At 36.9% G+C, this 27,905-nt stretch overlaps 1 protein-coding gene and 1 non-coding gene across 2 annotated transcripts; one reads left to right on the forward strand and one right to left on the reverse strand.

Moving 5' to 3' along the window:
• Positions 1 to 4,364, reverse strand: LOC114288314 (uncharacterized). The gene is made up of 2 exons (XR_014331178.1): positions 4,104 to 4,364; positions 1 to 403 (listed from the first exon to the last, which is right to left on the reverse strand). It is a non-coding gene; the product is annotated as an uncharacterized LOC114288314 (transcript).
• On the forward strand, positions 4,248 to 27,844 carry LOC145791766 (uncharacterized). Its single transcript, XM_082872203.1, has 9 exons — positions 4,248 to 4,260; positions 22,454 to 22,542; positions 23,805 to 23,933; positions 24,197 to 24,637; positions 26,749 to 26,840; positions 26,927 to 27,026; positions 27,128 to 27,223; positions 27,315 to 27,419; positions 27,521 to 27,844. Exons 1-9 carry the CDS (start codon positions 4,248 to 4,250, stop codon positions 27,743 to 27,745), a joined length of 1,290 nt encoding a protein of 429 aa, XP_082728329.1. The 3' UTR covers positions 27,746 to 27,844.
• The last annotated feature ends 61 nt before the right edge of the window (positions 27,845 to 27,905 follow it).

Consider the following 27,905-nt stretch of genomic DNA (forward strand, 5'->3'; position numbering starts at 1 on the left):
CTAAAACAAGTCCTGAAGATCCCCCTTAAGAAAGCTGTATTTCCTAAAATGCCCCTCCTTCATAAACCCAGCTTTCTCCAACACCCTCTGAGAGCCCTTATTCTCTACATCCGCATAAGCCTGCAACCTCACTATATCAGGAAAGTCCAAAAACACCTAAGACAGTGCCATCTTCGCCGCCTTGGTTGTGATCCCCTGCCCCCAGTACCTCGCCGCTATGGCGTACCCTATGTCCGCCCTGCACCGATCGTCGCCCGATCCAGGGAAGATCGATACGAATCCGATCGAACGGTCGTCGATGCAGATCGATCGGCGCCAATGGTGAGGAATGCATACTTCTCTGATGAAAGTCAACGCTTCTTCTTTGGACGTGATTGTGTTCCATCCAAGGATGGATCGAGGGGGGCGGGGGGGGGGGCGGCCGCACCCCCAAAAATTTGAAAAATATCATATATTATACTAGAAATTTTAAAATAATTTAAAATTATAGGAGTTCGCACCCACAAATTTTTTTTAGATAATTTCAAAATTATATAGAGTAGCCCCCAATTTTTTAAACTATTTGGAATTTTTGTTTTTTTGAATTATTTAACATATATAATAATTTATTTTAAATTTCATGTGTATGTATTTTTTAAATTAAATCAAAATGAAAACAAAATTTTAAACACTTTAGTGGGTTAAAGTGTAAATATGAAACTTTTAAATATATATATATATATATATATATATATAATATACAATCCAAGACTTGTTGGGGAAGCTTAAGAAGCACTAAGTCTAAAATAAAGTAAACAAAACAACTGAGTCTGAGAGGCAGCATAAGAGAGACGACCGATACGGAGTTACGGAGTGCAACGCAACGCCTAGCCCAGCCCTTGTCCTGACTCCTCAAGAAGGTAATCAAATAAATTTGCTCTCAACTTTAATATTCTCATTGTTGATCTTTGTGACTTTTTTGGGATTAAAGTTATATTATATCATATATGGGTTTGCTTTTTGGGGTTTGCTTTAAAGTTATATTATATCATATATGGGTTTGCTCTCAACTTTAATTTGCTTTAATTTTTTGGGAAGGGTATTAAATAAATTTGCATACAGTTGGCTCAATTGTGAGATAGTGATGGATTGAGCTTACATTATACTCATATTTCTGTCTATGTTGGTTGAAGTTTCAATAATTTATGTCTGAGATTAATTGGAATTTATGCAATATGTTTTCTTTTTTTTTTCAGTTAGTTTTTTGAGCTTATATTATACTCATATTTCTGTCTATGCAATATGTGCCCCAATTGTCTGTTAGTTTTTTATTCAAATACAATTATTATTTATGTCTAAGAATTAATGGACTTATTTGAGGTGATTGTTTTCATATTTATGTTTGTTGATTGAAGTTTGAATATGGGTGGTCCAATTGTCTGCTAGTTTGTGATTCAGGTACAATTGTTAAGTTAATCATGGCGAACAAAAAAATTGATTTCTTCTTTAAGAAAAGAGGTTCTGAAAATATCGTTCAAAGTTCCACCAATAATGTTGAAACTTCAACTCCTTTGGAACAACGTCCTTCTAAACTTCCAAGAGTCGAATCTAAAGATGTTGATACATCTTCTTTGGTGAGGGATCCGGGGTTGCGTTAACAAATATGGGATTATCCGGTATGTGAACGTGATGAGATCAGACGTGCTTATATCAAATCCGGGCCATATCAACCCAAGGCTCCGAACAATCAACCTTTTGAAACTGATAAGAATGGGCGTCGTTTTTTAGATTCTTGGTACAAGTTATTTCTGGATTAGTTGGAATACTCTCCAACAAAAAATCGAGTGTTTTGCCTTCAATGTTTTCTTTTTACTAAGCCAACTGGACGCCCTGGATCTAGTGCTTTTACAATCGAGGGATTTTTTTCTTGGAAGAAAGTCAATGAAGGGAAGAATTGTCCTTTGTTATCGCATTTGGCAAGGATCCTAACTCATCGCATAGAGTTGCTATCAAATGTTGTTGTGATTTAACAAATCAAGCACAACATATTGAGGCAATTATTGAAAAACAAACTTCCATACAAATTGCTAGAAATCGTTTGCGATTGAAGACCTCGATAGATGTGATTAAATGGTTAACATTCCAAGCCTGCGCTTTCAGAGGTTGTGATGAACGCCACGAATCTAACAACCGAGGGAATGTTATTGAGTTGATAAAGCTCTTGGCTTCTTATAATGAGGATGTGGCATCAGTGGTTTTGGAAAATGCTCCTCAAAATGCTTCCTATCATTCCCATGGGATTCAAAAGCAGATTCTTAGTATTTTCTCTGATAAGATACAAAGATTCATTCGTGAGGAGATTAATGATGGGAAGTTTTGCATTCTAGTTAATGAATCTGAAGATGAATCGAAAAGAGAGCAAATGGCAATTGTTTTGAGATTTATTGATAAATATGGTTTTATAAAAGAACGTTTCTTTGACATAGTTCATGTGTTAGATACCACGTCGGCAACTTTGAAAGAAGAAATTTGTATTGTCCTTTCTCTTCATAACCTTAGTGTGCAAAATATTCGTGGTCAAGGATATGATGGTGCTAGTAACATGTCTGGAGAATGGACTGGGTTGCAGGCTCTATTTTGTGCTGAGTGTCCATTCGCATATTATGTTCATTGCTCATCGGCTCCAATTGGCTTTAGTAGGAGTATCTAAACAGGTTATATCTATCAATCAATTTTTCTCTTACTTAACTTAAGCAATTAATATAGTTGGCTCATCTTGCAAAAGACATGATCAATTAAGAGCTGCTCAGGCTGCAGATATTGCTGAAAAGCTTGCCATTGATGATGAATTTGAGACTGGTAAAGGAAAAAATCAGATTAGAACATTGAAACGAGCTGGAGATACTCGATGGGGTTCTCATTTGGGTTCCATTTGTAGTTTGATAAACATGTTCAGTGCTACTTGTGCAGTCCTAAGAAACATAATTAATGATGGAAGCAAATTGAATCAACGAGCTGAGGCAGATGGAGTTTATGATTCCATTACATCTTTTGAGTTTGTCTTCATCTTACATCTTATGAGGGATATCATGGAGATTACTGATGATCTTTGCCAAGCTTTGCAAAGTAAATCTCAAGATATATTAAATGCAATGCATTTGGTGTCTACAACGAAGATACTTATTCAAAAATTTAGAGAAGATGGATGGGTTCCATTGTTGGAGAAAATTAAATTATTTTCTAATGATCATGGTATACAGATTCCTGATATGAGTTGTCCTTATAAAGGAGGCCGAGGTCGGTCTCGTTCTGAAAGAGATCAGCTCACCATGGAACATCATTTTCGAGTTGATATTTTTATGGTTACAGTTGATTCCCAGTTACAAGAATTAAACAATAGGTTTAAGGAAGATGTAATGGAATTGCTTGTTCTTAGCTCAGCTTTGGATCCTAGGGATGGTTATAGATCATTCAACATTGAGGATATTTGCAAACTTGCAGATAAATTTTATCCCATGGATTTCTCCGAGCAAGAAAAATTGCATTTGAAGTATCAGTTGGAAAACTATAAGCTTGATATTTCCATACTTCCCGAGTTTTAGAAGCTGTCAACCATTTCTGAGTTGTGCCAAATGTTGGCAAAAACAAAAAAGTCGACAAGTTATCCTCTTATTGATAGATTGATCCGTCTTGTGTTGACTTTACCTGTTTCAACTGCTACATCAGAACGTGCATTTTCAGCTATGAAACTCGTTAAGTCTAAATTGCGCAATAGGATGGAAGATGGTTTTCTGGCTAGTTACTTGATTACGTACATTGAAAAGGATATTGCTCGAGGGTTTGATGTAGACTCTATCATCGATGCTTTTGATATTATGAAAGAACGTCGAGCTCAATTGAAGATGCCTAATTTTAGTAAATAAATGCATGTAGAAATAGTTACTACTTTTTGTAAGTGAATATGGGCAAAAAAATATTCTCAATTGTATGATCATCTTTTGGTACTCAACTATGTTGACAAGGAATATATAGTTCAATATTTTATCGTAACATTATTGGTTTTTTTCATACTAGTAGAAATTGGTATTGAATTTCAAATTTTATTAGTTAGAGGTTAAACGTACTTTGGCCCCCCAAAGTCATAATCCTGGATCCGTCCCTGGTTCCATCGGATCGAGCGAGTCACTCGATCGTCGCCGGCCCATAGTATGAAATCGTCTACGCCGGTTAATCGGAATGGACGGAGAGTGATTGTTGATGATGAATTCATGGTCACCAGAGGTGAGTGATCGTATGTTTTGCAAATTTAAAGACAACTGTTTTTTATTGTGAATTTTTTATGTGATAGAGTTGATTTCAATTTATTTATTTATTTATAAATAGGATGAATCTTTATATGTAAGAGTAATCTTAGTGACCCAATGTTTTACAAATATTTTTATGAGATGTCTCAGGTACGATTCACATGAGGTCCACACCATGTGTTTCACTTTCACATGAGGCTTTTAATAAAAATATTTACCTTGTTTGTTTTCACTTTTCAAAAAAATTTATTTTCTTATTTTTTCGATTTTATTTTTTTTATTTTTACTGAATTTTTTTAATATTTTAATCAATTTTTTTACTTTTTAGACACACCTAATATAAATACACTTAAAAAGTAAAAAAATTATAATTTTTTTTTAAAAATTCACTAAATATCAAAAATACAAAAAAATATAAGAATTCAGTATACTTTTTATATTTTTATGTATTTATTAATTTTTTAAAATATTTTTTCACAAATTTTTTACTTTTTAAATACATCTAAGTAAGGGGTATCTAAAAAAGTAAAAAAAATGTTTAAAATTTAAAAAATATTCACTAAAAACAAAAAAAAATACGAAAATCAAAAAAGTCAATTTTAAAAAAATTTAATCCAAAAAATTCAAACCAAACACACTGATTGGTATAATATTTTATATATAAACACAGTTATATCTTACTTGTTTATTTTTAATATTTTATATCATGGAAAGTACATAATAATAAAATATTATTTGTTTCATTAAATTTTTAATAATTATCTTTAACTAAAAAAAGTGAATTATGAATAATAACTACTGAACACACTACTCAAATGGGCAGTCTTTTAAGTGGTGTTGTAGATGTCTTTACGTTCTACCAACACTCATTCAGAATATTTGGCGGATAAAAGTAAAGGCAGGTTATACGTTACCTTTCTCAACAATCACCGTTTTTAATTTTATTCATTCGAATTAAAAATTGGTATAATATACTTCTTTCATCTTTTAAAAATTTTCAATGTAAGTCTTGTATCTCTGTTTTATTAACAAAAGAGTCAGAGAAAAAGTATATAATGTGTAGATGTTATATTTATAATAAAAATATCTTTTATGCTCTGTTTGGTTGAAGCATTTAAAAAGAAATTTGAAAAAAAAAATGTGTGAAATTAGGTGAAATGTAGGTATATTTTATTCACATTTTATCTGTCTTTTTTTATTTTTCTTTTCAAATCTTTTCTCAAATCTCTTAACCAAACACTACGTTAAAGATCTATCGCAAATATGAAATGTGCATATTATATGCACTTTTTTGATCTATTTTGTTAACAAAATAGAGACATAAAGATTAAATTGAAATTTTTTAAAAGATGAAGGAGGTAAAGTGAAAAATGGTATTAGTTGAGGGGATAAAGCGTAATTTGCCCTAAAAAAAAATAAAAAATTAGTGATATATATGGCATTTCTAATTATATATATATATATATATATATATGAAACTTAAGTTTCTTACGTAGATGCACGGTGGAGGTAAAATAAAATGGTCAAATAAATTTAATAATATCTATTTATATATTATATAAGTGAAAGGAAATTTTTAATGAGAAGGCCTTGTGAAATTCAAAACTCTCATACTATTTTTTTAGAATTATTATTTTTTAAAGGGCTTTTTATTGATAAATTTCATTTAAAAGTGTTCTAACATAAGAAGTCTATGAAGAAATTTTTTAACCCACTTAGTCTCATGTATTTATATTTTTATTCCATAAAGTCTTTTTTTCTTGATTTACATTATTTTCTTAGACTCTTATGCCCTTATATTTAATATTGATATTTAATGTTGGGGGAGGAGAGAGAAGGGAAAAGACTAAAGCATAGGAAATTTCATATACAAATTAAATAATATTGATGTTATTATTTTATATTATTATATAATGTGAATATATTTTTAATTGACAATAGATTAAAAATAACGTGAACATTCTCTCTTATCTGATGTGAACGTTCACAACACCTTTCTGAAAAAAATCTCTTTAATCTAATATAGTGATATGAACGTTCACAACATGTGAACCTTCTTATTTTTAATTGACAACACATTAAAATAACGTTCATTATATTTTTAGTTAACAACACATTTTTATTCACAACATGTAGTGACGTGAACATTTACAACATGTGAATATTCTCTCTCATCTAACATAGTGATGTGAACGTTCACATTCGTATGTTTTAGTATGAATATTCACATCATGTAATTAACAATACAATGACAAAAATTCATTTCAAATTAATGTGAATATTCATTTCAATTGCATGATGCGAATATTTATATCATGTAATTGACAACACAATGACAAAAATTCATTTCAAATTAATATGAATATAATGATAGTCAACATCTTGATACATGAAAACTTTCAAAACATAATGACAATCAACATTAATAGAGGGTAGGAGAGATTGAGAGTGTTTTGGTTTTCTTATCTCAAATAGAACCTAATGAAATAATAAAAAATAATATGGGTTAGATAAAATAAAACTCTTAAAAAGATGATTTATCAAAAAAGCTCCATTTTTTAAATAATAAGAAAAAAATTCAATTGAATAACTTTTATTGAATCATTTTAAAAAATAGTAATTAATCCATTAAAAGGAAAGTTAATTAATGTATTTAAAAATTTAAATAACTTTTATACCTTGATTTACCTATTTCAAAAGGAAATTTAATTAATTCATTTTAAAATTTAAATTTGAAAGGAAAGTTTATTAATATATTTAAAAATTTAAATAGCTTTTATGCCTTGATTTACACATTTCAAAAGGAAAGTTATCTATTCAAAACTTTAAGGACTTTTCTCATGTGTGCCTTGCATATGGTATGCAAGGTACTTACACCCTTCTATTTTGCATTTACACATTTATATGTATTGGGTTATATCAAAATATTTGGAAACTTACACATTGGTGACCTGCTAAGCAGGTCACTTTCCAGGTAAATTAATAAAATAATATATTATATGACTAAAGGTGTAAATGGTCACAAGAAAAGTATAAGTTTTCAAGAAAGGCGTAACTGATTACTGAAAAGTATAAATCATTTACACCTTTTATGAACACTTACTCCTTTTGTGTAAGAATTTTTGGCATAAGATTTATACCTTTTGCTTCGAACATACACCTTTTGTGGAAGCCCAACTTAAAGCTTTTCGGAAGTCACTTATACCTTTTGTGAAAAAATAAATTCATCAAATTTACACCTTTTGCTTCAGCTTATACCTTATCGTGGAACTGCTTATATTTTTTTTGAAAAGTTACTCCTTTTGTGAAATAATTTTTCTCATAAGATTTATACTTTCTTTTTCTTCAAACTTACTCCTGTTGTGAAAGAGTATATAACCACAAAAGTATAAATGTTATGCCAAAAATTCTTACACAAAAGGAGTAACTTTTAAAAAAATATATAAGCACTTCCACGAAAAGGTATAAGCTTAAGAAAAAGGTATAAATTTGATGAAATTTTTTTTTCACAAAAGGTATAAGTGACTTCCGAAATAGGTTTAAGTTGGCCTTTCACAAAAGGTGTAAGTTCGAAGAAAAAGTATAAATCTCATGCCAACATTTCTTACACAAAAGCAGTAACTTTTCAAAAATGGTGTAAACATTTTCACGAAAAGTATGACGGAGTAACATTTCAAAGCGTTTATAACCAGAAAAGGAGTAACAAAGGGTTCATTTCAAAATGTTCGTAAACACAGAAGGAGTAACATATGTCCATCTGAAAGTAGTAAACAGAGAAGGAGTAACATTTCGAAGTGTTCATAAACCCAATTGAGACAACCACTGAACAAATCAAAGGGTCGTGACCCCTGCTGACCACCCAAGCGTCGGTGGGCTCCGGTGCTCACAGCCATCTGAGATCGGCACCTCCACTGGCACCGCCGCCGCAAATCAAAGGTTTTTTGAAAGATTGGCTATCGATCTTGGTCTCTCTGTGTCGATGTCGGTCTGTCTCTGTCGATCCCTGTTTATCTCGGTCTGTCTCCAGCGATCTTGGTCTGTCGGTGTCCATGTGGGTCTCTTCTCTGTCGATCTCTGTCGATTTCGGTCCCTCTGTCGATCAGTGTCCATCCAGGTCTCTATGTCTATTGAGCTCAGTCTATCTCTCTCTCTCTATCTCTCTGTCCGTTGCTCTATATTAAAAACGGTCTCTATGTCTGTCGATCTCAGTCTGTCGATCAGTTATACCTTTTGTGGAAAAATTAATTCATCAAATTTACACCTTTTCCCTAAGCTTATACCTTTTTGTGGAAGTGCTTATATTTTTTTTGAAAAGTTACTCCTTTTGTGTAAGAATTTTTGGCATAAGATTATACCTTTTCTTCGAACTTACACCGTTTGTGGAAGGCCAACTTAAAGCTTTTTTGCAAGTCACTTATACCTTTTGTGAAAAGATAAATTCATCAAATTTACACCTTTTGCATAAGCTTATACCTTTTCGTGGAAGTGCTTAAATTTTTTTTGAAAAGTTACTCCTTTTGTGTAAGAATTTTTGGCATAAGATTTATACCTTTTCTTCGAACTTACACCGTTTGTGGAAGGCCAAATTAAACCTTTTTCGGAAGTCACTTATACCTTTTGTGAACAGATAAATTCATCAAATTTACACCTTTTGCTTAAGCTTATACCTTTCGTGGAAGTGCTTATATTTTTTTCGAAAAGTTACTCCTTTTGTGTACGAATTTTTGGCATAAGATTTATACATTTTATTCGAACTTAAACCTTTTGTGGATGCCCAACTTAAAGCTTTTTCGCAAGTCAGTTATACCTTTTGTGAAAAAATAAATTCATCAAATTTACACCTTTTGCTTCGGCTTATACCTTTTCGTGAAACTGCTTATATTTTTCTTGAAAAGTTACTCCTTTTGTGAAATAATTTTTCTCATAAGATTTATACTTTTTCTTCAAACTTACACCTTCTGTGAAAGAGTATATAAGCACAAAAGTATAAATGTTATGACAAAAATTCTTACACAAAAGGAGTAACTTTTAAAAAATAGTGTAAGTATTTTCAGTAAAAAGTGTAAGCTTAAGCAAAAGGTGCAAAATTAATGAATTTTTTTTTTCACAAAAGGTATAAGTGACTTCCGAAATAGGTTTAAGTTGGGCTTTTACAAAAGGTGTCAGTTCGAAGAAAAAGTCCAAAGTATAAATCTTATGCCAACAATTCTTACACAAAAGGAGTAACTTTTCCAAAATGGTGTAAATATTTTAACGAAGGAGTAACATTTCAAAGCGTTGATAACCAAAAAAGGAGTAACAAAGGGTTCATTTCGAAATGTTCGTAAACACAGAAGGAGTAACATATGTTCATCTCAAAGTAGTAAACACAAAAGGTGTAACATTTCGAAGTGTTCATAAACCAATTGACACAGCCACTGAACAAATCAAAGGGTTCGTGACCCCCGCTGACCACCCAAGCGCGGTGGGCTCCGGTGCTCACAGCCTTCTGAGATCGGAAACTCCACTTGCATCGACGCCGCAAATTAAAGATTTTTTGAAAGATTGGCTATCGATCTTGGACTCTCTGTGTCGATGTCGGTCTGTCTCTGTCGATCCCTGTTTATCTCGGTCTGTCTCCAGCGATCTTGGTCTGTCGGTGTCCATGTGGGTCTCTTCTCTGTCGATCTCTGTCGATTTCGGTCCCTCTGTCGATCAGTGTCCATCTAGGTCTCTATGTCTGTTGATCTCTCTCTCTCTCTCTGTCCGTTGCTCTATATTAAAAACGGTTCTCTTTTACATTGACATACTTGGTTGGATTTGGGATCGGAGTCGCTATTCCAAGCCCTCCCAGACTCGTCTTCTCTGAAACGGAGTTCTACTGGGAGAAAGGCCAAGCCCTCCGAAACGCCCTTCTCTCTCACATTGCCATTATCTGAACAAGACAAATACAGTGTGATTGGATTTTAGGAACTTACAAAAAAAACGGAAGTTGGACGTTTTGCGAAGTTACTTACATCTCTTTGTGGCACAGATCTATACGTTTTCTCCGAACTTACACCTTTTGTGAAAGTCCAACTTAAAGCTTTTTTGGAAGTCAGTTATACCATTTGTGAAAAAATAAATTCATCAAATTTACACCTTTGGCTTAAGCTTATACCTTTTCGTGGAAGTGCTTATATTTTTTTTGAAAAGTTACTCATTTTGTGTAAGATTTTTTGGCATAAAATTTATACATTTTCTTCGAACTTACACCGTTTGTGAAAGCCCAACTTAAAGGTTTTTCGGAAGTTAGTTATACCTTTTGTGGAAAAATAAATTCATCAAATTTACACCTTTTGCCTAAGCTTATACCTTTTCGTGGAAGTGCTTATATTTTTTTTTTGAAAAGTTACTCTTTTTGTGTAAGAATTTTTGGCATAAGATTTATACATTTTCTTCGAACTTACACCGTTTGTGGAAGGCCAACTTAAAGCTTTTTCGCAAGTCACTTATACCTTTTGTGAAAAGAAAAATTCATTAAATTTACCCCTTTTGCTTAAGCTTATACCTTTTCGTGGAAGTGATTATATTTTTTTTGAGAAGTTACTCCTTTTGTGTAAGAATTTTTGGCATAAGATTTATACCTTTTCTTCGAACTTACACCGTTTGTGGAAGGCCAACTTAAACCTTTTTCGGAAGTCACTTATACCTTTTGTGAAAAGATAAATTCATCAAATTTACACCTTTTGCCTAAGCTTATACCTTTTCGTGGAAGTGCTTATATTTTTTTTGAAAAATTACTCCTTTTGTGTAACAATTTTTGGCATAACTTTTATACCTTTTCTTCGAACTTACACCGTTTGTGGAAGGCCAACTTAAAGCTTTTTCGCAAGTCACTTATACCTTTTGTGAAAAGATAAATTCATCAAATTTACACCTTTTGCTTAAGGTTTTACCTTCTCATGGAAGTGCTTATATTTTTTTTGAAAAGTTACTCCTTTTGTGTAAGAATTTTTGGCATAAGATTTATACATTTTCTTCAAACTTACACCTCTTGTGAAAGAGTATATAACCACAAAAGTATAAACTTTATGCCAAAAATTCTTACACAAAAGGAGTAACTTTTCAAAAAAAATATAAGCACTTCCACGAAAAGGTATAAGCTTAAGAAAAAGGTGTAAATTTGATGAAATTTTTTTTTCACAAAAGGTATAAGTGACTTCCGAAATAGGTTTAAGTTCGCCTTTCACAAAAGGTGTAAGTTGGAAGAAAAAGTATAAATCTCATGCCAACATTTCTTACACAAAAGCAGTAACTTTTAAAAAATGGGGTAAACATTTTCACGAAAAGTATGAAGGAGTAACATTTCAAAGCGTTGATAACCATAAAAGGAGTAACAAACGGTTCATTTCAAAATGTTCGTAAACACAGAAGGAGTAACATATGTTCATCTGAAAGTAGTAAACACAGAAGGAGTAACATTCCGAAGTGTTCATAAACCAATTGACACAACCACTGAACAAATCAAAGGGTCGTGACCCCAGCTGACCACCCAAGCGTCAGTGGGCTCCGATACTCACAGCCTTCTGAGATCGGCACCTCCACTGGCACCGCCGCCGCAAATCAAAGGTTTTTTGAAAGATTGGCTATCGATCTTGGTCTCTCTGTGTCGATGTCGGTCTCTCTCTGTCGATCCCTGTTTATCTCGGTCTGTCTCCAGCGATCTTGGTCTGTCGGTGTCCATGTGGGTCTCTTCTCTGTCGATCTCTGTCGATTTCGGTCCCTCTGTCGATCAGTGTCCATCTAGGTCTCTATGTCTGTCGATCTCAGTCTATCTCTCTCTCTCTCTCTCTCTCTCTGTCCGTTGCTCTATATTAAAAACGGTTCTCTTTTACATTGACATACTTGGTTGGATTTGGGGTCGGAGTCGCTATTCCAAGCCCTCCCAGACTCGTCTTCTCTGGAACGGAGTTCTACTGGGACAAAGGCCAAGCCCTCCGAAACGTCCTTCTCTCTCACATTGCCATTATCTGAACAAGACAAATACAGTGTGATTGGATTTTAGGAACTTACAAAAAAAACGGAACTTGGACGTTTTGCGAAGTTACTTACATCTCTTTGTGGCATAGATCTATACGTTTTCTCCGAACTTACACCTTTTGTGAAAGTCCAACTTAAAGCTTTTTTGGAAGTCAGTTATACCATTTGTGAGAAAATAAATTCATCAAATTTACACCATTTGCTTAAGCTTATACCTTTTCGTGGAAGTGCTTATATTTTTTTTGAAAAGTTACTCATTTTGTGTAAGATTTTTTGGCATAACATTTGCACCTTTTCTTCGAACTTACACCTTTTGTGAAAGCCCAACTTAAAGGTTTGTCGGAAGTCAGTTATACCTTTTGTGGAAAGATAAATTCATCAAATTTGCACCTTTTGCCTAAGCTTATACCTTTTAGTGGATGTGCTTATATTTTTTTTGAAAAGTTACTCCTTTTGTGTAAGAATTTTTGGCATAAGATTTATACCTTTTCTTCGAACTTACAACGTTTGTGGAAGGCCAACTTAAAGCTTTTTCGCAAGTCACTTATACCTTTTGTGAAAAGATAAATTCATCAAATTTACACCTTTTGCTTAAGCTTATACCTTTTCGTGGAAGTGCTTATATTTTTTTTGAAAAGTTACTCCTTTTGTGTAAGAATTTTTGGCATAAGATTTATACCTTTTCTTCGAACTTACACCGTTTGTGGAAGGCCAACTTAAACCTTTTTCGGAAGTCACTTATACCTTTTGTGAAAAGATAAATTCATCAAATTTACACCCTTTGCTTAGGCTTATACCTTTTCGTGGAAGTGCTTATATTTTTTTTGAAAAGTTACTCCTTTTGTGAAACAATTTTTGGTATAAGATTTATACCTTTTCTTCGAACTTACACCGTTTGTGGAAGGCCAACTTAAACCTTTTTCGGAAGTCACTTATACCTTTTGTGAAAAGATAAATTCATCAAATTTAGACCTTTTGCTTAAGCTTATACCTTTTCGTGGAAGTGGTTATATTTTTTTTGGAAAGTTACTCATTTTCTGTAAAAATTTTTGGCATAACTTTTATAGCTTTTCTTCGAACTTATACCGTTTGTGGATGCCCAAGTTAAAGCTTTTTCGCAAGTTAGTTATACCTTTTGTGAAAAAATAAATTTATCAAATTTACACCTTTTGCTTCGGCTTATACCTTTTCGTGAAACTGCTTATATTTTTCTTGAAAAGTTACTCCTTTTGTGAAATAATTTTCCTCATAAGATTTATACTTTTTCTTCAAACTTACACCTTCTGTGAAAGTGTATATAAGCACAAAAGTATAAATGTTATGCCAAAAATTCTTACACAAAAGGAGTAACTTTTCAAAAATGGTGTAAGTATTTTCAGTAAAAAGTGTAAGCATAAGCAAAAGGTGTAAAATTAATGAATTTTTTTTTTCACAAAAGGTATAAGTGACTTCCGAAATAGGTTTAAGTTGGGCTTTCACAAAAACTGCCAGTTCGAAGAAAAAGTATAAATCTTATGCCAATAATTCTTACACAAAAGGAGTAACTTTTCCAAAATGGTGTAAATATATTAACGAAGGAGTAACATTTCAAAGTGTTGATAACCAGAAAAGGAGTAACAAAGGGTTCATTTCAAAATGTTCGTAAACACAGAAGGAGTAACATCAAGTGTTCATTTCAAAGTATTCGTAGTAAACACAAAAGGAGTAACATTTCGAAGTGTTCATAAACCAATTGACACAACCACTGAACAAATCAAAGGGTTCGTGACCCCCGCTGACCACCCAAGCGTCGGTGGGCTCCGGTGCTCACAGCCTTCTGAGATCGGCAACTCCACTTGCACCGCTGCCGCAAAGCAAAGATTTTTTGAAAGATTGGCTATCGATCTTGGACTCTCTGTGTCGATGTCGGTCTGTCTCTGTCGATCCCTGTTTATCTCGGTCTGTCTCCAGCGTGGGTCTCTTCTCTGTCGATCTCTGTCGATTTCGGTCCCTCTGTCGATAAGTGTCCATCTAGGTCTCTATGTCTGTTGACCTCAGTCTATCTCTCTCTCTCTCTCTCTCTGTCCGTTGCTCTATATTAAAAACGGTTCTCTTTTACATTGACATACTTGGTTGGATTTGGACTCGGAGTCGCTATTGGAAGCCCTCCCAGACTCGTCTTGTATGAAACGGAGTTCTACTGGGAGAAAGGCCAAGCCCTCCGAAACTCCCTTCTCTCTCACATTGCCATTATCTGAACAAGACAAATACTGTGTGATTGGATTTTAGGAACTTACAGGTTTTCGGGGGAAAAAACCGAACTTAGACGTTTTGCGAAGTTACTGACATCTCTTTGTGGCATAATATTTATACTTTTTCTTCGAACTTACACCGTTTGTGAAAGCCCAACTTAAACCTTTTGTGTAACAATTTTTTTCATAAGATTTATACTTTTTCTCCGAAGTTACACCTTTTGTGGAAAAAAAAATACATCAAATTTACACATTTTCCTTAAGCTTACACCTTTTCGTGGAAGTGCTTACACCATTTTTCAAAAGTTACTCCTTTGGTGTAAGAACTTTTGGCATACCATTTATACTTTGTCTTCGAAACTTACACCATATGTGAAAGCCCAACTTAAGCTTCGTCGGAAGTCACTTATACCATTTGTGAAAAAAAAAAATTCATAAAATTTAGACATTTTGCTTAAGCTTACACCTTTTTGGGAACATATTTACACCATTTTTGAAAAGGTACTCCTTTTGTGTAACAATTTTTGGCATAACACTTATACTTTTTCTTCCGACTTACACCTCTTGTGAAAGACCAAGTTAAAGCATCTTCGGAAGTCACTTATACCTTTTGTGAAAAGCAAAATTAATGAAATTTACACGTTTTGCTTACGCTTACACCTTTTTGGTAACATATTTACACCTTTTTTGAAAATGTACTCCTTTTGTGTAAGAATTTTGGTCATAACATTTACTCCTTTTGTGCTTATACACTCTTTCACAAAAGGTGTAAGTTGGAAGAAAAAGTATAAATGTTATGCCAAAAATTCTTACACAAAAGGAGTACCTTTTCAAAAATGGTGTAAGTATTTTCATGAAAAGGTGTAATCTTAAGAAAAAGGTGTAAATTTGATGATTTTTTTTCTTCCCAAAAGGTGCAAGTGACTTCCGAATAAAGCTTTAAGTTGGGGTTTCACAAAAGGTGTAAGTTGGAAGTTAAAGTATAAATGTTATGCCAAAAATTCTTACACAAAAGGAGTAACTTTTCAAAAATGGTGTAAGCCCTGCCATGAAAAGGTGTAAGCTTAAGCAAAATGTGTAAATTTTATGTTTTTTTTTATCACAAATGCTATAAGTGACTTCCGACGAAGCTTTAAGTTGCCGCTCACAAACGGTACAATTTCTTGAACAAAAGGAGTAACTTTTCAAAAATGGTGTAAGTATTTTCACGAAAAGTATGAAGGAGTAACATTTCAAAGTGTTCATAACCACAAATGGAGTAACAAAGCGTTCATTTCAAAATGTTCGTAAACACAGAAGGAGTAACATCAAGTGTTCATTTCAAAGTATTCGTAGTAAACACAAAAGGAGTAACATCAAGTGTTCATTTCGAAGTGTTCATAAACAAATTGGGACAACCACTGAACAAATGAAAGGGTTCGTGACCCCCGCTGACCACCCAAGCGTCGGTGGCCTCCGGTGCTCACAGCCTTCTGAGATCGGCACCTCCACTGGGACCGCCGCCGCAAATCAAAGGTTTTTTTTCTCTCTGGCTATCGATCTTGGTCTCTCTGTGTCGATGTCGGCCTATTCTCTGTCGATGTCGGTCTCTCTCTGTCGATCCCTGTTTATCTCGGTCTGTCTCCAGCGATCTTGGTCTGTCTGTGTCCATGTGGGTCTCTTCTCCGTCGATCTATGTCGATTTCGGTCCCTCTGTCGATCTCGGAGTGGCTGCTCTGTCGATCAGTGTCCATCTAGGTCTCTATGTCTGTTGATCTCAGTCTATCTCTCTCTCTCTCTCTCTCTCGCTCTCTCTGTCTGTCCGTTGCTCTATATTAAAAACGGTTCTCTTTTACATTGACATACTTGGTTGGATTTGGACTTGGAGTCGCTATTCGAAGCCCTCCCAGACTCGTCGTCTCTGAAACGGAGTTCTACTCAGAGAAAGGCCAAGCCCTCCGAAACGCCCTTCTCTCTCACATTGCCATTATTTGAACAAGACAAATACAGTGTGATTGGATTTTAGGAACTTCCAGGTATTGGGGGGAAAAAACGGAACTTACACGTTTTGTGAAGTTACTCACATCCCTTGTGAAAAAACTTACAGTATTTGTGAAAAGGTTACACATTTGTGAAATAATTTATTTTACAAAATTTAGACCTTTTCGTTGAAATACTTAAATCTTTTGTGAGATGTTACTAATTTATTAAAAATCATGTCTATTAAAAAATTTACACGTTTTATTGGAACTTACACTTTTTATGAGAACAGAACTTACACCTTTTTTGAAATAAGTTACATCTTTTCTGAACATGCTTACACCTTTTATGGAAATCTGAATTATATTTTCCTAAATTTTAAACCTTCAATGGGAAGTTACACCATTGTGACATATCTTTCATGTTTTGTGAAAACTACATACATGTTTTTGAAAATATACACCTTGCATGGAAGGAGTATTTGAATAAAATTTATACCTTTTGTTAAAAACATAAACCTTTTCTGAATGATTACACCTTTTTGTGGGAATGCTTACACCGTTTCTGAATGGTTACTGCTTTTGTGAATAACTGTTTTCATAAAATTTAGACTTTTTATGGGATATTACAACTTTTCTGCCAGCAAAACTTACACCTTTTTAAAAAATTTACACCTTCTATGGAAAATATGTTTTCAGCAAGTTTACACCTTATTTTAAAAGCTTACACCTCTTCTAAAAAGGTACTCCTTTTGTGAAGCAAACATGTTTAAAAAATTGTACACCTTTTAAATAGGAGTTACATCTTTGGTGAAGACAGTTAGACCTTTTTTGAAAATTTACACGTTTTATGGAAAATAAGCTTTTGATAAAGTTTGTTAAGGCCGTTTGGTAACACTTACGTTTTCAGTTTTATGTTTATATTTACAAAAACTTAAAAAACTCAAATAAAAACTTGTTTGGCAAAATTTTTGATTTATAAATTAGTGGTCTCAGTTTATAAATTTGGCCAAAAAATAAAAACACAAAAAATGTGTTTCCATTTTGAGCTTTCAGTTTTTTTTTTTTACCACCCAACACTAGCCACCACCCGCCACCATTTTCCACCACCGTCTTCCGCCTCCGCCACCACCACCCACCCCCACCCCCACCACCACCACTACTGCCCACCACCCACCACCCACTTGCCATCCAACCGCCACCACCCACCACTTGCCATTACCATCCACCGCTCGCCACCACCACCTACTTGACACCACCACTCACCACCCACCTGCCACTACCACCTGCCACCACTAGCCACCCACCACCACCTGCCACTCACCTGCCACCACCACCACCCACCACCACCATCACCTATCACCCACCTGGCACCCACCTGCCACCACCACCCGCCACCCGCCACCACCACCACCCACTCGTTACCACCTATCACCCGCCACCGTCACCCACCCACCCACCCACCACCACCACCACCACCATCCGTCACCTACCCGCCACCACCCACCACCACCCGCCATCCGCCATCCGCCACCCACCTGCCACCACCACCCACCACCCGTCGCCACCACCACCACCACCACCCGCCACCGTCACCCACCCACCCACCATCACCACCCGCCACCACTCGCTATCCGCCACCCACCTGCCACCACCACCCACCACCCGCCACCATCACCACCACCACCTACTCGTTACCACCCACCAACCGCCGCTGTCACCCACCCACCCACCCACCCACCATCACCACTCGCCACCACCTACCACCTACCACCTACCATCACCCGCCATCCGCCACCCACCTGCCACCACCACCCACTTGCTACCACCCACCACCCGCCACCGTTACCCATCCACTCACCACCACCACCCACCACCCGCCACCACCACCACCACCCACTCGCTACTACCTGCCACCATCACCCACCCACCACCACCACCACCACCCACCACTCACCGTCACCACTTTCCACCACCGTCTTCCGCTGCCACTTGCCACCACTCGCCATTTCTCACTCTTTTTTATATTTTAAATTTTTTTTAAACATTTTGTCAATTACCAAATGCGTTTGTAGTTTATGTTTTTCAAAAAATAAACAAAAACTAGTTTATAAAATTTTTGTAAATATAAACTGAAAACGTAAACGTTACCAAACACACCAAGAAATTATTTGACAAAAGGTATAACCTTTTCAAATATGGTGTATGTTTGTCCGAAGAAGGTGTAAATGACCATAGAAAAGATGTAAGTTTTGTTTTTCACTAAAGGTGTAACTTGAAATAATAAGTGTAAATTTTACGAAAAAGGTTTTTCCACAAAATGTGTCATTTTTCAAGAAGTTGTAAATATTTCCGAGAGGAGGTGTAAATTTTTAGGAAAGGTGTAAACTTTAGGAATAGTTGTAAACTTTGTGAGTTTTTACAAAAGGTACAAGTTCCCAAGACCAATCATCGAAGCTGAATGTTTCGTTTTTACAAGAGATATAAGTTCCCAAAGAAGACCAATCTCAATGAAAGCTGAATGTTTCGTTTTTAGAAAGATCCAAGGTGTAACTTTTACTAAGAAAATTAATGTAATGTAAAGATATAAAGTTCCAAGGTGTAACTTTTATGAAGAAAATGAATTTATAAATGATGTCAGTTTTCATTAAAAGGTGTCGGTTGTCAGAACAAGTATAAAACTTTAAAAAATCCCGAAGTGTTCAGAAGATGTGTAAGTTCCGTCGGCCCGTCCGTCTCTCTTCCATCTCGGACCTCTCTCTTTGTTTGTCTTTCTGTCTGCCCGTCTCTCCGTTGTTCCATTTCCCCGTAGCTGTAGGGTTTTACAGAGAACAATATTTGAGTGCTGAGCTTGAGTTCTTGGGAAGGCTAGCCATGGAAGTGGATGCGTAAATACTTTTTTTGAGTTGATTTTTGTCGGTGGAGCACAACCGCAAGGGTTAATCGAGCACCACCGTCGGTTCGTCTGATCCGGTTGGTATTTCCTTTATTTCATGCTGGTACATTATCTGTCTCCTTGTTTGTCTTCTATCATTCGTATATACCTTCACACCCAACCCGAAATCGACCCAATAGGAACTGTTCTGTACTCCATTTTGGTATTTTGTGCTATTCGAATAGGAACTCTTCCCTCTGCTAACTGAAATGGACCCAATAGGAACTGTTCTGTACTCGATTTTTGTATTTTCTCCCTTCCGAATAGGAAGTCTTCCCTCTGCTATCAGTGCTGCAAGTTGAACACAGGTATGATAGTAGTTAGCAACAAGCATAAAAGGTGTTCTGCATTTACATGGCGAACTTGTTAGGTTGGGTTATATATAACGAAAGAAGACTTTAAAAGAAATTTGTGTAATGTTGGCACGGGAAAAACAAATTTTTTTTTCGAGTAGCCAAAAAAGCAAAAATAAGAAACTCGATAAACAAACAATGACTAATCTTGTTTCCGCAACAGGTAGCACACTCGGTTGAATTGTGCTTTAAATTTTGTAGTACTCGGTGATTTTATATTGCCAGAACTTATGTTTAGAAACAATCTGTGGTACACGGACTCTTCAAAATAGATCAAATACTTGTGTCGGACACCTGAGAGTCGGACAAGGGTATGGGATATGTGTCGGATACTTTTCAACGGACACTTCTTATATAATTGTATAAAACACAATTATTATATGTGCAAATTATTGTGAAATTACTATAAATGTGATTTTGACACCGTGAGTTACATATAGTACCATTTTATGGCACATATTAGATTAAAAATATGATATTTTTTCCCCACACCGTGTACCATTGAATGTAGGGTTAAGATTTAATGAGTCGGACCTGTACATACATACCGCACCTGGGACCCGTACCCGAGTCCGTGTAACACAGTAAACAACTCTTTCTTTCAGTGCTGAAGTTCATGCATAGTTGACGGTATTCAACTTAAAACATAGGAAAGCCAATTGAAAGAGTTGAAATGAGGATGACGATTTCCAAATTTTGTAGAGAGCTATTCGTTCCCACACCCAATTCTGAATCAAGAGTTGGAGCATTCACTTTCATGGCTAGCCTTTCCAACAACTTAAGTGGCCGGAGACGATGGATGAAAACCAATACCTTCTCCCCACCTGAGTCGGACAACCCTAACAGATTAAGGAAGAAGTTTGGCTTCAGTCCTTGTCTAATATCCAACTTTTCTAACATGTGGTCCATCCGGGCATCGTCAATGCCCTCTGTTTCTGTGGTTGATGTGTCTGTAGGTGAAATCTTTAGGAGGGATCTCAACTGTGCGTGCACATACAGTGTGCTCCCATCCCAGGTGATGTTCAACTGCTTAACGAAGTTGTTCAGTTTTTCAACTTCACGAACTGTCGTAAGGGTGACGTGAAGAAATTCAGAGAGGTCAACAAGCCCAGGCAATTCACGAAGAAAATCTAATTTGTAGAAATGGACAACCTTGCCTGTCATTGCACGCAACTTTTGAATGACGGTTACCTTTCTATTGAAGTTATCATCTTGCATATATATACAGCAGTTACATTTGAAGAGGAAGGTAGCTGTCATTCATGAGTTGCGGGCTGTCTGGACTTTATTGAGCGAGTTCATGAATGCGTACTCTCATTTGTCTTTTTTATGACCTTCGTGCAGAATGAGAATGGATGGGTACGTTAGTAATATTTTTTGGCAGGCAGTGACAGTCTTGCTTGTTTCATTGTCACATACAATTGATGAAACTTGTTTGTACGCCCGGAAAAGTATTCTTCTCTGATCTGCCCACTGTCTGAGCACCCGAAGGTAATGGAGCATGGGCCAGGATTGACCCACCTCGATTCTCTGCAACCAAGTTGCTCAGTAGGAAATTGAAGCCCTCAACTTGATGGCTGGCCTTGCCAACAACTTAAGTGGCCGGAGACGATGGCTGAAAACCAATACCTTCTCCCAACCTGAGTCGGACAACCCTAACAGATTAAGGAAGAAGTTTGCCTTCAGTCCTTGTCTAATATCCAACTTTTCTAAGATGTGGTCCATCCGGGCATCGTCAATGCCCTCTGTTTCTGTGGTTGACGTGTCTGTAGGTGAACTCTTTAGGAGGTAGTTAAGAAGTTGAACATCACCTCGGATGGGAGCACACTGTATGTGCACGCACAGTTGAGATCCCTCCTAAAGAGTTCACCTACAGACACGTCAACCACAGAAACAGAGGGCATTGACGATGCCCGGATGGACCACATCTTAGAAAAGTTGGATATTAGACAAGGCCTGAAGCCAAACTTCTTCCTTAATCTGTTAGGGTTGTCCGACTCAGGTGGGGAGAAGGTATTGGTTTTCAGCCAACGTCTCCGGCCGCTTAAGTTGTTGGAAAGGCCAGCCATCAAGTTGAGGGCTTCAATTTCCTTGCTTGTTTCATTGTGACATACAATTGATGAAACTTGCTTGTACGCCCGGAAAAGTATTCTTCTCTGATCTGACCACCCGAAGGTAATGGAGCATGGGCCACGATGCAGCCACCTCGATTCTCTGCAACCAAGTTGCTCAGTAGGAAATTGAAGCCCTCAACTTGATGGATGGGGTTTCATCTGGTTTTTGTGCCTGGGATGAGCACCAATTTCTGTCACAGAAGAATCGTGTCCTGATTGTTTAACCCCGTCATGAAATAGTTCAGTTGCTTCTTTGTCATTTGTAGTTGGGCCTTCATAAAAGTATGTGCGTGTAGTCCTTCAGCCCTAAATGAAAAACACAATGTAGTCCTTCCTCTTGAAGATTTGGGAAATTATGCATTTATCGCTTGTACACATAATTGTTTTAATTGTAAGCTATGTGAACGAAATGCAAAATTTCCATGTGTGCCCTTTCTTTTGTCTGTTTCAAAATCTGTATATATGTTGGGAAATTCTGCGTGTTGTTGTCTGTGTTTACGCAAAATTTTAAGGTTAACAGCCACATGTTGCAGCCGTTTGTTTGTGTTGTTGTAAATATTGATTGCAATACTTTGCAGGAGTTGTCGTCATTGCATCTGATGGATATTGGTCACCTCGCACCAACAATGTTAGTTTTCTCCTTAAAGACTTGCTACCAGTTGGTTTCGTACATATGTTTGTAAACAAACGAAATCCATCACCAAGGAATACGCTGATTTTTTTCTGGATCAATTCTTACAGCAGCCCTTGTACTTTTGTGTTTGTGTTATTTGTTTTGCAAAAATTTTGAATGGCCTCGCTTTGCACCATCAATTTTGAACTTTTGTTTCAATTACGTCCATTTGATTTCAACTCTTCACTGTTTTGTATCAGAAAATATGCATATACGTGGCAACTGTACTTTTTGTTGTAGTCAACTTATAACTTTACTGAACTTACATAATCTCAATCAATTGACATTACAATCTTTGTTTTAAAAATGACAAACGGCATTAGCAATTTGACCGAAAATGTCCACGACATTTGAAATGGACTGTCACAATTTAGGTAGTTTAAAGTGCATCGATCGAAATTAGACAACGGACAAAATGTGTACACCACCCCTGTAATTCTCCCTTCCATCTAATTTGTATGATTTGCTCTTTCATAAGGGGAAGGAAAATATTGAAGACAATTGCCGAACAACATATCCAAATGTCTAACATTATCGCTGGCTCTTGTCGAAAGCGGCCAGTTGCACCATTCATTTGTTACAGGTACTAGTTGTTTATTTTGACAATCTGGAATTACATATTTCGTACTGAAATTACGCGCCTCGTCGAAGTTCAGTTTGTGATGTTTCAAATTGGTTTTGTTCCGCATGTCTGAAAATGTTTAACTTGGTGTCGATTCAGTCCCGGATGTACGAAAGCTGTCTTATGCCGATTTCGGGGCCAGCTTGACATAAAAACTTGCATATATATATATATATATGTATTCATATTTCACATTTAGTGATGATAAGCTTGACGATGCTTGCATGCAGCCAGCAACAATTTAAGGAAATGCAAGGGCCAGACAACACTCGACGAAAAATGGTGAGTGTTGAAATCTGTATTCTCTATAATACACTATGATGGAAACACATCGCTGGGTTGCTATCCACACGTTGTATTGAATGGTCGTAGTGCGCTTGTGATTGTTTCGCGTTTGTAGGATTGTAGCATGTAATAATGTCACCTTCCTATTGTTTTTGTAAATTTCAATTCGTTGTAAAAGTCCAGCTACGTTTTGTCGCTGACTTTTTGCTGCAACTATTATTTGTATTTGCAATCTTATTTAATTACCAACAATGCACACGGATTGCGTTTGGCATAAAGTTGTAGTTACAGTAATTTCGGACTCATAGTTGTTACTTGTCTTGTACGTCTGTCATTTTCTTGGTTAAAGACTAGAAAGGAGATTGGGGAAAGGTGGAAGGCACTCCCCTCTGATGAGAAAAAGAGGTTTGTGGAAATGGCTAAGGCGAGCACTGAGGAACACGCCAAAGTAGTACCATGTGCACTGAAGTCTGAAAAGGTCATTACGTACTTCATGTTTTCGTAAATGCATTTGGCTAGGTCCTGCTTTGCTGACATTGTTGGTTGTATTTTTGTATTAATTTAAGGGTAAAAAATGTGCAGGGTAAAAGGCAACTCCGCATATCATTGAAGTCAATTGTTGAGCTAGTTAACCGGTTCAACGAAGCACAAAAGCAGGCAGTCATTGACATTGGGTTTGCTGGCCTCCTGGGGATGAAGTGTACACGTATAGATCACGACTTGTGCGCATGGTTGGTATAGAACTTCGATCCTGACAGTAGTTCATTGAATGTTCATGGTTGTCAAGTCAGGCTCACGTGTAAGGCAGTTAATGTTTTATTGGGAATACGGTGTGAAGGCGATGACGTGCAGTTGGCTGGGTCATTGGAAGCATATCCCAATATCTACGATGAGGTTGGAGTTGTTAACGGAGTCATTCCTTTGAACAAGTTGAGACTTTATCTGACCGAGACTGCTGGTGCGGAGGACGAGTTTCGGCGGAAATTTGCGCTGTACGTGTTGGGGGCCATGTTGTGTCCTACCACAATGACCGGGTTGAAGCCATCGTTCATTCATGCCGTGAAGGACGTGAATCGTATGCGAGCTTGTAATTGGGCAAAGTTGACACTGCAATTCCTTCACAACGGTGTTCGGAAGTATAAAGGTCATCGCGGTGCAACTGGATGTGTTTTCCTGCTAATGGTATGCCAATACCTTGAATTTTTTTTCCATTCCCCCCTTCATGTGTTTCATGCATTGTTCTGTCATGGTTCAACAAATTGGCCTTGATTGGGACATACAATGGTACCTGCTTTGTGAGTACGACAAACAGCACTCTTCCTGACCAAGTATGGTACTTGCAGAAATAAATTTTGTGTGACTAACGTCATGAATTTAAGAACAAAGAGTACAGGGCAAAAAGTATACTGAACCTCAATGGAGGAACCAATTAAAACTACGTTGCGAAGAGGGGAACATGTACATAAATTTTTTTTCTTGGTTTCATCAATAAAGTCCTTGGTGTGCTGTACAATTTTTTCCCCAAAAAATATTGCATGATATGTGCCTATAAAGTTGACAGCATCCTCAACAAAATCGGTATGCTATGTACGTTCCACTGCAAAATTGAGAATAATGAATGTCATTGTTACTGAATATAGTTCATTTCTGTGGGAAGAACAACTTAATTATGGTGTGCCCCTTAATGTCCACAGCTGTTGTACCTTGATTGTGTTTGTCTGAGCTCGACTACGACGCGGTCCACACCTCGGCTTCATGATTGGGGTGATACCCAAATACGGGAGACGCTGCGACGTATCAGAAGGAAGCAAAATTTCCCAACAATTGCGGTAAGCACTCCTACCACTGTGCACATTTCACACCAACGACCCACTTGTCTTCAACATACAATGTCAGACTTCATTTATGCGTTTCTATGATTAGGTGGAGTTTGATTACAGTAACGCCGATGATGCTGACATGGATGCATGCCATGTCGAGAACCAACAAACAGGACAGTACAATGAAGTCCGTATGAGCAATTTGGAGTCCAACATTCGTGAACTGAAGGAAATGATGAAGCAAGTTCTCCACAACCAAACAGATTTAATGGAGATGTTGCGACATTTCGAAGGCAAGCAAGTTGTTCGCAATGACAAGGTAATCCATCCAAGCATTACGCAATTTTCACACAGTTGAGCCACATCATTTGAAGATGGTTTGTAAGACTAAGTTCACGAATGTGTATGTATAATTAGGTGGAAGGCAATGATGTGTGTATCATTAACCTCTCCTCCAATGTTGCTCAACTGAAGGAAATGTTGAAGCAACTGCTTCAACGTTTCAGTTTGGGCTGCAACGAACCGTTCACTGAACAAACCAATTTACGTGAACTGAAGCAAATGCTACACCACCTCATCGAAGGTATATTCTCTACACCGCAACCGGCAGGCGTGGCCAAACAGGGTGTGGACCCTGCTGTTGGAGTCGAGGCGCATGAGGATGGCGTGGTCAAACCATCGGACGAAGTTAACCCAATGGAGTGTAATATTTCAGATGTACAAGGGGTGGATCACCAACAACATATTTTGAAGGGAACCTTGGCAAGGGACAAAAGTCATTTGCATGATGGGCACAAGCTGAACATCGAAGAAGGTGGGGACAACAACAAGAAGGGAGGCCTTCAGTCAGGGGAAACATATGAAACTGAAGATAAATACAGTCCTGACCTTCAGTCAGTGGGCGTGAAGAACGTGGCGTGCGATGTGCATACTTCTCCTACTAAGCTTGGCAAACCATTGGGAGCAACTGGAATCGTTAGAGGAAGTGCAAAGGGAAGACGAAAAGGAAAAGGAAAAGGAAAAATGTGCGGAAGTGGAGTTCAAGCCACTGAGGTCGGGGATATGCAATTGTGCATCGATAGCAAAACAAATAGTGGAGTTAACGACAACAGTTCACCTGTGGATGTTGATGGTGTGGACAACGTGAACAAGGTACAAATACTGCCTTTAATGCCCCACAAGTTGTGAATACCCAATTCATGCCCACATCAATAATGTGAATCAGTAATTTTACAATCATCTGTGTTGTATTGTACTAGTTGTCAAAGAATTGCATGTTTGCAGTTATGACTGCTGCCATATGTTAGTACACATTTCTAACAAACTCTGCACCAAACATCACAAGTTGGGAAAACTCTGAGGCTCACAGTTTTTACATCATTTCACGTTTTTTTTTATGACTACAGACCTTGTAATATAAGCTTCAATATTTTTATGAAATGTGTACTGTTAGTTGGCTGTTTATTTTTGTAGGACTCGTTGACGATGTTGGACAGCGAAGGGTTGTTATCGGCGGAGGAACAAAAACTTCTTCACTATGTATTTGACGATAGCAAAAATGAAATGTATTGTTTCATTTACTACTTGTAAATTTTCAATGATAGTCCACTGTGAAATAACTATCGTTCTAAGGATCATTTATTGCTTGTAGGGACATTGTTGTTTCCATGAATCTTCATGGACGGGCATGTGAAGTTGGCACCCGGCGTGACATGCGCACGCTCAAACCAGGGTCGTGGCTATCCGACACTGTAAGTGTTGGCTGCACAAATATGAATCTGCGTTTTTCAGTACCCCTAACTCAGAAACCTTTCTAATCAACTTGCCTTGTGTCTTGCATACAATGTTCCAGCCAATCAACTTGGTGGTGGTGCAATTGACTAATCGACAGAGGGATTTACACAATGACGGGAGGCACACTGATTGGTTCTTTCCCGTATATCTGTCGGTAAGTAAGTGTTTAAAGCTACGTTGTGTATTGTGTATGACATATTTTGACAAATGTTTCCGTCAATGACCTTTACGCATTACACATGCAGACTATGATTCTAAATAAAGATATGCAACCTCTGGACCATGAACATATCGTCACATCATTTTTCGGACATGACAGATACACTGGTGCGATTGATGCATGCCAGAGGGTAATATCAATGTTCATCCCGTTATATTAAAACGAAAATATGAAAGCCATTACATGTTTGCATGGCCTCTAAACAAGGTCTGCCGTTGTGTTTTCGTGTAGATTTACGTGCCTTTCAATTACAGAGGAGTGCATTGGTTGTGCGTTAAAATTGATATGGTGGACCGTGTAGCCTACCTATTCGACTCAGTCCCATCCAACCGACCGAACAAAAGGAAGCTAAATGCAGCTAAAATTTTGGTATGTCCTTCTGGTGCATTTCTGAACACTACAAAAAACTTGAACATCCTTTACGTAAACCAACTTCAACCTTGTGGAACAGGTTGAAACTATGCACGACTTGCTGCAACTACACTTTGGAAATGATTATGTTACAGACGTGCGTACCTTCCACCGCTGCATGTTAGACGAGAGGCCAGTACAACAACTGGACGAGTAATCCACAATCCCTCCCTCACATTAATGTCTAAGCTGCATGACTGACTTA

Source organism: Camellia sinensis, chromosome 5 (genome assembly GCF_055761805.1).
Source record: "Camellia sinensis isolate YWXY chromosome 5, ASM5576180v1, whole genome shotgun sequence".
Taxonomy (NCBI): domain Eukaryota; kingdom Viridiplantae; phylum Streptophyta; class Magnoliopsida; order Ericales; family Theaceae; genus Camellia; species Camellia sinensis.

Coding starts and splice junctions, on each gene's coding strand:
- LOC145791766 (XM_082872203.1), top strand. Junction 23,934..24,196: donor GTGCACTGAAGTCTGAAAAG/GTCATTACGTAC, acceptor TGGTTGGTATAG/AACTTCGATCCTGACAGTAG. Junction 27,224..27,314: donor TCTTTCCCGTATATCTGTCG/GTAAGTAAGTGT, acceptor TTACACATGCAG/ACTATGATTCTAAATAAAGA.